General features: G+C 37.4%; 1 protein-coding gene across 1 annotated transcript in view; it reads right to left on the bottom strand.

Annotated features, from left to right (window-relative positions):
• AMMECR1 (AMMECR nuclear protein 1) overlaps positions 1-12,992 on the bottom strand; it is a 109,394-nt gene that overhangs the window by 4,532 nt on the left and 91,870 nt on the right. Inside the window, exons 5-6 of the mRNA XM_074882445.1 lie at positions 6,628-6,718; positions 4,857-4,953 (exon numbers count right to left, since the gene is read on the bottom strand). Coding sequence (XP_074738546.1) covers positions 4,857-4,953; positions 6,628-6,718 — 188 coding nt within the window. The remainder of the gene's footprint in view (positions 1-4,856; positions 4,954-6,627; positions 6,719-12,992) is intronic.

Below are 12,992 nucleotides of genomic sequence, written 5' to 3'. Positions count from 1 at the left end.
ATATTAGGAATAAGACTAACTTCAGCTGCACAAGGGCAGGGAAGGAACCACCATGGTTGTCAGGGTCATTTCTTGAATCGCATGACAAATCACAACGTAAGTGCTTATGAAAAATATTTTAAGCAAACAGAACTGTTAAAAATTGTTCCCTGCTATGTTACTCGAAGTAGAGGGAATAGAAACTCATGGTGATTTATTGAGAATGTCCCATATCTTCAGTCAACTCTCTACATAAACCTAGGAGGAAAAACTGTAAACAAGCACTACAGATTTTGGGGCTGTTTTTACAATTGGGCTGTTTTACAATCAGTATCAACAGTCTGTCAAATTCTATTTTTAAAATGATCCCAGCTATGATAAATGGAGTTACATTCCTTTTAGACTAGAATCGTAGAATATCTCAAGTTGGAAGGGACCCGTAAGGATCATGGAGTCCAACTCCCTGCTCCTCACAGGACTACCTAAAACTAAACCATATGACTAAGAGCATCTTCCAGACGCTCCTTGAACTCTTGACAGGTTTGGTGCCATGACCACTTCCTGGGGTGTGTGGGGGTGGGGGTGTGTGTGCTGTTCTAGTGACCGATCACCCTCTCAGTGAAAAGCCTTTTCCTAATGTCCAACCTGAACTTCCCCTAATGCAGGTTCATTCCATTTCCTTGTGTCCAATTGCTGGTCACCAGGGAGAGATCGGTGCTGATTGAGGCCTTTTGCCATCTTGGTTGCCCTCCTCTGGACACACTCTAATAGCCTGATGGCCTTATACTGAGGCACCCAAAACTGTACCCAGGACTGGAGGTGAGGCCACACCAGTGCAGTGCAGAGTGGGACAATCCCCTCCTTTGGCTGGCTGGCTGTGCTGTGCTTGAGGCACCCCAGGCCATGGTTGGCCCTTTTGGCTGCCAGGGCACACGGCTGACTCATATTCAACTTGCCATCAACCCAGACCCCCAGATCTCTTTCCATGGGGCTGCTCTCCAGCCTCTCATCCCCCAGTCTGTACATATAACCAGGATTACCCCAGCCCAAGTGGAGAATCCTGCACTTGCTCTTGTTAAATTTTGTATGGTTGGTGATTGTCCACCTCTCTAGTCTATCCAGATCTCTCTGTAAGGCTTCTCTACCCTCAAGTGAGTCCACAGCTCCTTCTAGTTCAGTTTTATTGGCAAACTTAATGTACATTTGATTCCTGCATCCAGGTCATTTATAAAAGCATCAAAGACCAATGGCCCTAAAATTGAGCCCTGGGGAACGCCACTGGTGACTGGCTGCCAGCCTGATGTAACCCCATTTACTAAAACTCTTTGAGCCTGACCCATCAGCCAATTGCTCACACAACGTGTTATGGATTTGTCTAGCTGTGTGCTGGACATTTTGTCCAGAATGATACTGTGAGAGACAGTATCAAAAGCTTTGCTAAAATAAAAAAAAACCCACATCTACTGGCTTTCCTTGGTCAGCTAGATGGGTGACCTTGGCATAAAAGGAAATGAAGTTGGTTAAGCAGGGCTCTCCTCTCATGAACATAGGCTGGCTATGATCAATGACTGCGTTGTCTCTCAGGTATTGTTCAATAGCTCCCAAAATAGCCTCCTTCATAATTTTACCAGGCACTGAAGTGAGACTGACAGGCCTGTAATCACCAGGGTCTTCCTCCTTACCCTTCTGGAAAAATGGACATTTGCCAGCTTCCCGTCAACCGGGACCTCTACAGACACCCTAGACCGTTGAAAAACAATGGAGAGAGGTCCTGCAATAACATCAGCCAGCTATATGTGACTAAATGCAGAATCCAGGCCCTGACAACAAATAGTTTGGATATACTTGCATCAGTATTGTTTGACAACAAGGAACATATTGCCACATTTACACTTATCTGTAGAAGTGTAAAATCTACACAAAAACAACACTATTCCACATTTCCACAAATTTCACTTAGAAAGACCTTGCATAAGAGATCTGACAGATGAGGTTTGGTGAATCCAGCTACAGTGACTTAAAATATTGCCACCTCTCCTTTCTATCATATTTTTCTTCTGGAGTTGCTCTGGTTGTTCTCTCCTCTTTTAGGTCTGAAAAAAACACAACAGATGGCTCAACCACTTGTACTCACAACCCAACACAAAAGTTTAAACTACTGTGGAGTTACCAACTGCAGCAATTAAGGTGGCAAACACATTTGCTTCTGTTGCCTCTTTGCCAGAGGAACAGAGCAGGACATCTTACACTTGCAACTTTTTGCTTCAGTGGACATGTTTCAGAGCTCCAAAGGTGCCCACACTTACTTGATACAACAGTTGTTTGTTAATGATGTACTAATTTAACAAACAGCCGCTGGCTGAGAGATTAGCTGCAGCTCTTCTTGAATTGATGTGAATGGTATTGGCACTCTACACTGGACAAGTAAGCTGGTCTGTGAATGGAATCCCCAGCCACTACGAAACTAAACCAGAAGCTTGGTAGTTAATGAAGTTGGTTGGAAGTGGGTCAGAGCAGGCCAAAGGCTGACTGACTAGAATCACATCTGCGCATTTAAGCAGATGGAAGAGAAAATGCAGTTACTGTCCTTATGCATTCTAGACCCCGTGAATTGGTACACTTCTTTCAGCTCCAGTATGTTTCAGTTCACTTCTTCAAAACATGGCCAGAATTACTGGGTATTAACTTCAAGTGAAGATAGTTGGCAATAGACTAGTTTTGATCAGCTTAAAGCTTTATTCACACACAGGACATTTACTTTAATTCAAAGACTTGAAAAAGAAGTTAAAAGCACTTACTCCACTCTTCCAATAGACATTTTACTGTATGACAAGAAGTTATTAAAATGAGGCTCTAAAAAAGGTTGTCTGATGCAGGGAAATGGTTACTGTTTTAATACTACTGTTTAGAATATGTCAGCAGAAGCTCAGTTTTTAAGCAAGTAAAACAGACAGCCAAAAAAAAAAAGATTTCTTCCGAATATTAAAAATTATGCTTTCCACTTATCAGGCCAGTGATTTTGCTAGCAGTTTGGATGTTGTGAACTTAAATACACTTAAAAACACAGGCTTTTTGTTTTGTTTTTTTTGGGGGGGTGGTTTTCTTTGTTTTTCTTTATTTTGTGCTCAGGTACCATTGCTCCAAACAAATCATGTAGCTGGAAGAAAAGGTGTGCTATACAGAATTTTTGTTTCTTGGAAGAATATATTCCTCATTTACTGAAGTGTACACAAATTGTCATTTAAGAACTACAGCACTGTTACTCTTGCCCTCGGCTATCTCCATATATTCTTTTTGAACAGAAGGTAACAAGGTGTAGAGCTGAAATAAATTAAAAGGAAACTGGGGTTCTGCATTAGAAAATTTAGCTGGATTCTGTAAATCCTTCCTCCCTAATTTAACCTCCAGAATAGCATGCTTTCCTTAGTCACTGCTACTCCACAGTAATCTGGTTCCTACAAGAATCCAGAATTCTGAACAGTCACTGAGACACAAAGTCTTATTCTTCATCCACAAGATCACAGAACAAGTAATTCCTCTAATACTAAAATATTTCATTTTCTAAGAAATGCTTTGCTTTCTATCTGCTCTAAATATAAACTACTGCTAAGTAATAGCAAGATTTGTAGATGAAGATGACAAATGTGGAAGCTGAAAAGAACCAAAATCTCAGGTCTTTGTCCTGTAAAAGTACATATCAGGAGATTCCAAGTATTTTCAAATGTCTGAAATTACTTCCTTGTCCATAACTAAAACCCAATTGTTTCAAGTCTGGCTTACACCTAGCTGCACTAAGGAGGAAAGAATTTCCAAAGAAATCAAGACACAGAAACAAGAGTAATATATACAATATTTTTAGAACTAATCTTGTGTCTGTGTGAGCCCCTAAATGTTTATAAAAGATATGAAGGACAACAGGTTTTGGACAAAGGATTCTAACTTCGTTATTTGTATTAATAGTATTTCAAGCGTGGCCTCCCTGAAGATGATGAACTTCCTTATGATGCAAGATTTAAAAAATTCTTACTTCTCCAAGGATGAAATAGATATATAGAGTTTAGCAGTCATTTTATACTGCAAGTTTATAAAAATATATAGTTTGAGAGGCGTTCTTATAGACTCCTCCACGCTTCACCATGTAACTACAATATTATGGGCAGAATATCTGCTGCTAATTCTAAAATATTTTGGCTCCCGCCCACTAAGAAGCCCTCAAGAACACATTTTATTAAATTAGCAAAATCAAAATACACTAGTGTGTGAGAGTGACTGAGTATGAAATAAAATATTGAATTCATGTCTTCACTCCTGAGAACACCCTGACATAGTTTAACTAGCACACTGACTGTCAAATCAGCTACCTAGTTTACATACCAAACACCTGTTAAGATAAGGGAAACCTATACTCCACAGGAGATAAAAAAGACACAACGCTTTCTTTAGGAATTGAACCCATTACTAGTGCTGAGGGGCCTCTGTGACTTCACAGCAGCACCATCTGCTCCAACACAAATTGACAAGTAATCCTTGTTAACAACAGCCCCTGAAGATCCCTTACAGCCAACGAACAAACTGTAAAAAGCAAGCGCTAATACACTGCTAAGGTTTTTCAGAGTTATGAAACAAAACATGCAGGTACCCTGATACATATGTAGCCTGATATTTAATAACAGCCTTTCTTTCTTGCTTAGTGCCACTAACCCCTATGCAAGGCACAGATATTCTCAAAAGTCTGGACTGCTATTGTCAAAAGAAAGAAATCATTAATACATACAGGAAAGCTTACTACTAACATCTGAAAATAAGCACTTACCAGGAATGAACACATCACAGTACTACAAAAACAGGACTTATCTGTAGTATCCCATGATGCATACCTGGTTAGCTTTATTGTTTTCCTGAATTCATTAGTAATCGGAGCTTTGTAGCCTCCTTTCCTCAATAAGGAATCTATGGTTTGAATGTGGTCCCATCCTGTTGAATTATACAGTAGCAAAAATTAGTCAGAAATATAGTAATAAGAATAGATGTTGCAAAAATACAGTACAGTATGTAGTTTTACTGATAATGAAAGTGCTCTGCTGAGTTCTGCATAAAACATAGATCGTTCTTCCCTACTTAAGGACAGCTGAAAGAAATACCACATATAGGGTTTCTTTACACACAAAGTTCACTCTACAAACAACATATATTTCTATCTCATAGCTGAAATACTTCAAAAGTGGACCCACTATATCCAGGTGTCCTAGATCGGGAACAAGATACAAAATTAAGCTTTTCTGAAACATTCAGGTATGATCATGTATCACAATCACTTTATACATCATAAATGGCTATGACAGTATGAAAAAATAAATTTCTGTATAAAAAATTTTTCAAAATTATTAGTTGAACATGTGCAGAGAGAACTTCAGAGACTAGACTTCTCCATAAATATCACTTAACTTTACAGTGATATTTCTAATTTCAGAACTAATATATATATAAAAAGAAGTGATGGATTAAAAATACAGATTCATTATTGTTCTCAATAAAATCTGCATGCTATTCAGAACTCCTGTTTATTGATTTAAGAAAGCCTAATATTTTAAGTAGCTTAGACATATTATTTCCAAAAGATGCAATTACCCTAGTCACATTGCTTTTGCCTTTTTTTTTTTTTTTTAAAAAAAAAAGGGTAGTTTTGGGTACATAAAAAATACAAATGTATAGTTTTGAGTACTTTAAAGAGTCAGATTGCAATGCATGGTCTACTAGAACTATTTAGAAATTTAAACACGAACACCACCCCCCCACCCCCCAATTCCTGAATTTAAAAAAAGCTTGGAAAGCCTCTAAACTTTTAAGGGACTATTTGGAAACAGAATTATCAATTAAAGATGATCCTCAGTAAAGGTTTCATCCTATTGCTTAGCAGACCAACTCAAATACAAAAAGAAAAAGAAAAAAAAAAAGCAGCAATGCAAAATGTAAAAGATTTAGACACACTGTCAAGCTTGGAAGAAAAAAACATAGTGAGTAGTCCTAATCAGCTGCTTAATCCAAAGGATTACTATTCAACAAAATCTATAGGTTTTTTTTAATTCACAAACTTAAGTCTGTGCCTCTATTAAAAGAGACTTTGACAACATTATTTTGGATTTCATATTGGAAGTAATTCCCTTCCATCCATCAAAACCCAGGAAGCCAGTGCTTATAAAAGGAATTAAGTACTAGCAGAAAGTAGCTAATGGAAAAAAAGACGTGATCATTGCAAATTTAGGAATAAATCAGCCGTTAAGATAATTGACCACACAACCCATCACTTAATAGAGTTTTTGCATGTTACCAGTATCACAGCATAACAACTATACGAAAATTGGCAGCTTTTAACTGTAAAGCTGGTTGACAGCACTGTACCACCCCTCCATATTTTATTTTCCTACAGCTACACTGCATTTATGACTTGTTTAAAAAACAGCTACAGTTTGCTGAATCCCTATAAGGGGGTTGATACAGACATGTAATTGGCATTTTATATAAGAGTCTTCTTACAATTAAATATTGCTCCATCATCTGACATCAGTGCAAGGTCAAATATTGCATTTTAGATTTATATGTATGCTTAAATTCTTCACCAGATCATATGAAATAAAGTGCAACAATGACCTTGCTCCTTTGCAACCTCCGGTAAGTAGGTGGCGGTGCGTTTTGATCCTTTTTCATTGATGAATTCTATTCTAATGCCATGTACACCCACCTGCAAGAAATTGGCAGCTTTATTAGTACATTAAAAGAAAAAACATACGAGAGATTTCTAACATGATAAAACCCCAAATGTGAACCTTTCAGTGGTTAATACGGTTTTGTGAAGAGTTTCAAGAGGTGGTACTGAAGTGAATGTAATCTTTTTGAAAGTTGTTCACCTTATAGCCTTGTAAGGTCAGTAGCAGCACAAATATGGTCCTCAGCTCCCCACCACGGAGCTTCATTTCTGGTCTGAAGGAAATCCAGCTGAGATACAAAAGTCGCTCTGTCACTGAGTGTACTGTCTCCCTCTGACACTGTCAGCAATGTTGTTGCTGATAAAATCACCTCATCACCAGATACAATCTGCAAGCAACCAAGCAGCTGGCAAATCTAATCATGTTCCAATGAAGAGCATTAATTTTGTTCAAAGTAACAACTGAACAATGAAAGGTTTGTCACACTACAACTTGAGCCTGGAGCCTTCAAAATTTTTGCTAATATATGATGAGGAAAAGGAGATATTCCAAAGCACTCAGCTTCAAACTCCTATTTCCATGCTACTAAGTATTCTAATAGGACAAAATGCCAGTATGGAAACCAAAATTACTAATACCAAGGAGTTAGACATCTATAAAGTTGAACCGCTAAAAAAGATTTTTAAAAATAATAAAATTAGGCTAGGCACCTTTCCAGGGCATTGTTTAAGCACCCTTGTTTTCAAGGTACAACAATTCTGTTGAGAGTACATGCACTTGGATCAGGCATGCCATAAAAGATATTCCATTGCCAGTAAGTTTTCAGTTGCTTTTGAGTGCTGTGTGTAAACACAAAGCATTCACAGACGGACATTTTTATTTTCATGCCCACATAACTATGATGTTATTTCCATTTAAATCCAAAGTTCCCAACGCTGTGTGTGGAAATGAATAGTTTATGTTTAAAAGGGTATCATGTTATTTGGTATGGCACTTTTTTTTTTTTTTTTTTTACACAAAATTAATTGGAAAATGCTGTAACAGTTTTTCCAGTAACAACCTATTTTACTGTAACTGCATGACAGTCAAAAAACAAACAAGGAATATTACAAACCTCTACCACTTGTTCAATTAACATATTTTCTAATATTAAGACTCTATTTTTTAATCTTCATTATCTTAATATATAAGCATGGGGAAGTGGGAGGAAGAGTCTCTCTTGTAGCTGGCCATGACCTCAACAATTTTTCCCCATGAACCTAACATTTCTCAAGTAGGAAAAATTACTTGGAGACTAACAAATTTAATTCACTGCAAATTTTAATTACCAAACACTCCTAAACCTAACTTCCATGACACGGATATATAATCACTAGAGAGACCAAATCTGTATACTCAGGTGATGTAATTATGAACCCAAAGGACCTGAAAGTAAAATGAAACAGTGTTAGAAGCTGAAATGAGCTACGGAGTTTATTCCAAGAACAGACTAAGTTTTTGCAGCTGGTGATTTTGTAACTGTCTATATTCAGTTGGCTAAGCACGAAGATCAAATATTTTCAGGTTTTGCACACCTTCAAATTCTGCAGGATATTGATTCTAAACTCTACACAACTGTTTTGCATAATAGTGGTCACGCAGTTTTCATGAGAAGCCAACCAGAAGCACTAGTGATGTATTAAGTATGATGAAACATTCAAGCAGTAGGTAATTGCACTGCACTGGATGTTTCCCATTAACCATTTTAATGGAGTTTTAGGCCCGTTTTTCTTCCCTGTAGAAGAAAAAGATGTACAGCAAAATGAGCAAGGCAACACAACTGCACCCACAATTCCTCTGGTTGAGAAAGTTTCATAGCATTCTGTGAAGCATGAATTCCAACTGCGTAGCTAAGCAGTACTCTTAGTCCAGTTCAAATGGCTTTTCATTTTTTAATTCCAGTTAATCAAAACCAGGCCTGAGTTAAATAAATGGAAGCCACACACAAGCAAAATAAGAATCATCCACACTAAGACTGGCATGGGCACAGCTAGGAATTTATTTTGACTTCCTCAAGAGACCAACGTTCCTGCATTGATGAAAACTTCTGAGAAATTTCCCAAAATATTCCTCTCTAAGATGGTAGGTAAGGGATAGGTACATGTTTGGAAGGCATTAGTTGGACTGTAACTGGCTTACCTACCAGGCTCAGCACAGAACTTTGAGGACCAAGCCACAGGTTTTATATAGACTAAAAATACTGATACACTACAGGCAACATTTTGTAGAATAACCATCTCTGTCTGTGAAGTTCAGAAAAACAAACCAAACAAACTTCTGCAGATGGAGTTTAAATTGTGTCTCATCTATTACCATTTGTTAGGGAAATAACACATACAGGTATCCTTCTGAGCTGAAAAAAGACCATGCAATTGCCCTATCAGCCTCCCAAAGGGACAGGAATCTACTTAGATGGTTGCTATTGGGAGAGGAAAGCGAGATAAGGAGAGAGACATAGAAAGGCAACAAACCAATCTCCTCCAACAGAAATATTTCTATAGGGTTGTAGAGCATGAAATATTGTATACTATGTATCCAATACTTGTGGATATAAACTTTCTGGCCCACTGTGTAAGTGGCCAGAGGCTACCTAAAACTAGGTCCAGTAACAATATTAATTAAAACACACAGACCTTTCACTAAATATAAGGATTGCATTAAACTACATTTTTTATTTTACTTCTGAAGTGAGCTCAACACGACTTCAGACTTTGTTGTGTATTCACACACATTCATATTCAAACATATGCATTCTTTTTTTAATGAATCAATTATATACACCTTGGGATGGGGGAAAACATGCACATACCACATTTATTGTTTTGCCAAGTGCTTCTGGCACTTGCTAGATTATTGACCATATTACCTCTCCCATCTTTCTCTCTCTGTTAGTCTAAGAAAAAATTGTTCTGAAACCAAAGTTCAAGCAACTATCATGTTCAACTTTCTCACTCAAAGTTCCAAACACAGTTTGCAAATCTGTTCCTCTTGTACTGACTCTCCAATCACACTGAGAGGAAGAAATAACATTATTCTCATTAGACTATCAACATGGAATTTGCATAAGAATCTAAAACATCAAGCCTTGTTGAACTTTCAGCTTCTAGTCCACTGTGGAGTAAATTATCATTCTGTTCAGTTTTATCTACTGCACTGAAAACTAAGAGATTTGCATGCAATTATCACTAATTAGTTTAAGATTAATTAATTGTAAACATTTTTTCAGAAATACATTAAAGCATTTAACAAAGAATCTGTTACAAAGAATCCACATGCAATACCCCAGAGCTGGAGTAGTGCAACACCTTCTTGGTGTTAAGGGAAAGGCAGACACTTGTTCCTAATTCACTATTTGCTGTTCTCCTCCACTCAAGACCAGAAACATGGCTCCATGCACAATCCTTGCTGCCAGCACCCAGTTAAACTGTGACAGACTCCACTCGTCTGCCTCTCAGTTCTACCAGTGCAAGCATTCGCATAACCACGGGACGAAGCAGATAAGTCTGTTCTGGGTTATAGCTAATCCTTCTACTGACTTACGGTGTGTCAGCTCAATCTTTGAACAGAGGCAATCTATAAACATTTTCAAACAAAAGAGTTGTCCTGTAACTTGTACAGTATTTCTTATGATACCACGTAACAGTAACTTTCCCATTTATTTACCTAACTAGTACTATGGAAATACAAACTTGTACAAACTTGTCTGGAAATGGAAAACTTCAGGTTAAGCAACTACTGCTACTTATTAGAAGCTGATGCCACTTTTAATTAGCTGAATTCTACAGCTTTTTAGCCTCACATCTGTAGCAAATATGCTGGCTTCTTTCTGATCATCTGTAGTAGGGCTTAAATATTACATTCTGATTTAACAACAGAGGCGAAAGCCTGCTCAGAAGTTATGCTCTCTGCTTCATGACAAGCATTCTTTTTTAAAATGAATTATTTATTTACATACACTGAATCACTGAATATTGTCCAAAGAGAATAAAATATTGAGATCAAGGCTCTTTCTTCTCTGTTCGAAGGAATATAAGCTGCAAGAGTTGCTGCTGCACTTGCGGGAAGGAAAGAATTCCTGCAACTCTTAAATGTACTAACTTTGTCAACAATGAAAAGCCACCTTTCAGTCAACATTATTGGCTACAACTATTTAGGCTAATATTTAAACCAGTGCACACAGGCTAAAGGCCTTTTGTATTAACACAGCAAGCATGTACAATTCTGCAGATTTTACTTTACTGAAGAACAGCAACTTCAGGGCAAAGATCTCTTTCAAGGTATTTTAAGGAAGAGCTGCTGGTCAATTCTAGTTATTTATTACCCCACTGGAATTACAATAATGTTTTCAAAAAAGTTTCTTATTATAATTACATACAATCGTAATGTTTTATGATTTTTAATAAAAAAATGGGGAGAGGATCTAAATTAGCAAGACAAGCTTTACCTTCTAGCAAAACACCCCACAGATTCTTAATTAATTTAATGAGAAAATAAAGAGGTGTTCATTTGCTATAAAATGAAATAGAGAGGGAATGAGCAGAGGCACTTTGCTTTTCTCCTCTGTATTTCTAGAAAAAAAAAAGCATGCAGGGGATACCTGAAATCATCTGTCATTGTAACCTACCTTGCAGTCATACCCTCTCACAGAGGAGGAGCCTGTAGCACCAAAGCTGGAATTGCAAGACCTACAACATGATCACACCTCATGTATGCCATTTCTGGGATCTGAATCCACTCACAGGATCTTCAGAGTGCAGGCTTATTTGCCCAAATTGCAGACTTACAAGTTTCACGAATCAAACAGTTCTTTCTAAAGGACCCAAAGCCATTATATGTCACAGCAATCTATTCAAACTCTTCTGTGTGCCTTCTCTTGGGGTGTTGTTAACTACACACATAGTTCCCAGTGCAACATGAGATGCAAGTATATCTGCATTAAGAATCAACAGCAAAATTGGAGACATCCTGAGGCAGGAATTCAGATTTATGCAGGAAAGAAAAGACTTGGTAGAACAACAGAGTAAAAAGATGAGCCCAAGAAAATGGAAATATGGATAAAGCTGAGTTTATGCGGGGAAGAAATGACTGCTATCAATATCAAATATGATTAAAAATAATTGGTCTTTATGACTTGCCTCCCAAGTAGTCCTGTGATAACTGATCTTTAATAAAAGAGTACTATCAAATAAGGAAACCTATCTTAGAGTTTCTCATGTTGCCTATTTCTTTGAGATGGAAAGGTTGTGAAACTCCACCCCAGCAGCAACTGGACCACAGCAATATTTCATGGCTTCTCTCTAGCACAAATAAAGAAACAGTTCATACACTCCCAGTGTTCATTTCAAAGCCCTACATCTGTTCAGCTACTGAAGTGCACTGTAATTATATAAAGTCACACGTAAGTAAGAACGCTAAATTATATTTTAGGAAGCATCCTCATGAACCATGGCATTGAAGTGGTGCTTTAAAGGTTTGTACTTTTTATAAAAGGTGAAAATGGCAACAATTTGAAAAATCATATGGGAACTAACAGCAGTCAATTTGCTCATATCTCCTGTTTATTTGGGTGAAGTTTCTGCTGCAAAAGGATCCCACATTGCTTTTTACAACTGAAATAGTAATTTATTTAGCTTGGGAAAATAATTCATTAATAAGATAAAAGATGATCTATCATTCTGCTTCAGGATATAGGAGACAATCCTGAACCGTTATCTTCAAATAATCTTGTCTCTAAGCCACCAGTGCACTGTGAGTTGTCTAAATCAGCAATTTTGAAATATTGTGACCTCTGTCAGCAAACTGCTGAACTGGCTCCCACAAGATCATCAGTAGCATACCTACAGAAGTAAGGCCTCCTAACCAGGCTGATGTTTTTCAGGATGATCTGGAAATTAACATTCTATGAGACAAAATATGCAGAATCTCTCTTTCCTTTATACTCTAGACATCATGAAATGTCTTTTTGCCATTAATATTGCATAACTGCAGTTCCCTTAAAAGAAACATGAATGACATAAGCTATCTCACTGACAGGGGCACAAACAGCAGTGAATCATTCTTTTAAGAACTAACAATTACAAATTTTATCTTTCTTATATTTATACACCCCCCCCCCCCCCCCCCTTTTGCATGGAAAGCTTGTGGATCATCCACAACTATATATGATACAGTCACTTGAGACACATGTTTAATTTACAGGAAAGAAGGAAAAAAAAAAATAATGGAACCTACTTTGGGATCATTTCTTAGAATTCCTAGGAATCTGCTAGA

This window comes from Strix uralensis, chromosome 13 (genome assembly GCF_047716275.1).
Source record: "Strix uralensis isolate ZFMK-TIS-50842 chromosome 13, bStrUra1, whole genome shotgun sequence".
Lineage (NCBI taxonomy): Eukaryota > Metazoa > Chordata > Aves > Strigiformes > Strigidae > Strix > Strix uralensis.
Note: the sequence above shows the minus strand (reverse complement) of the source record. Positions and strands in the feature narration are given on the sequence as shown.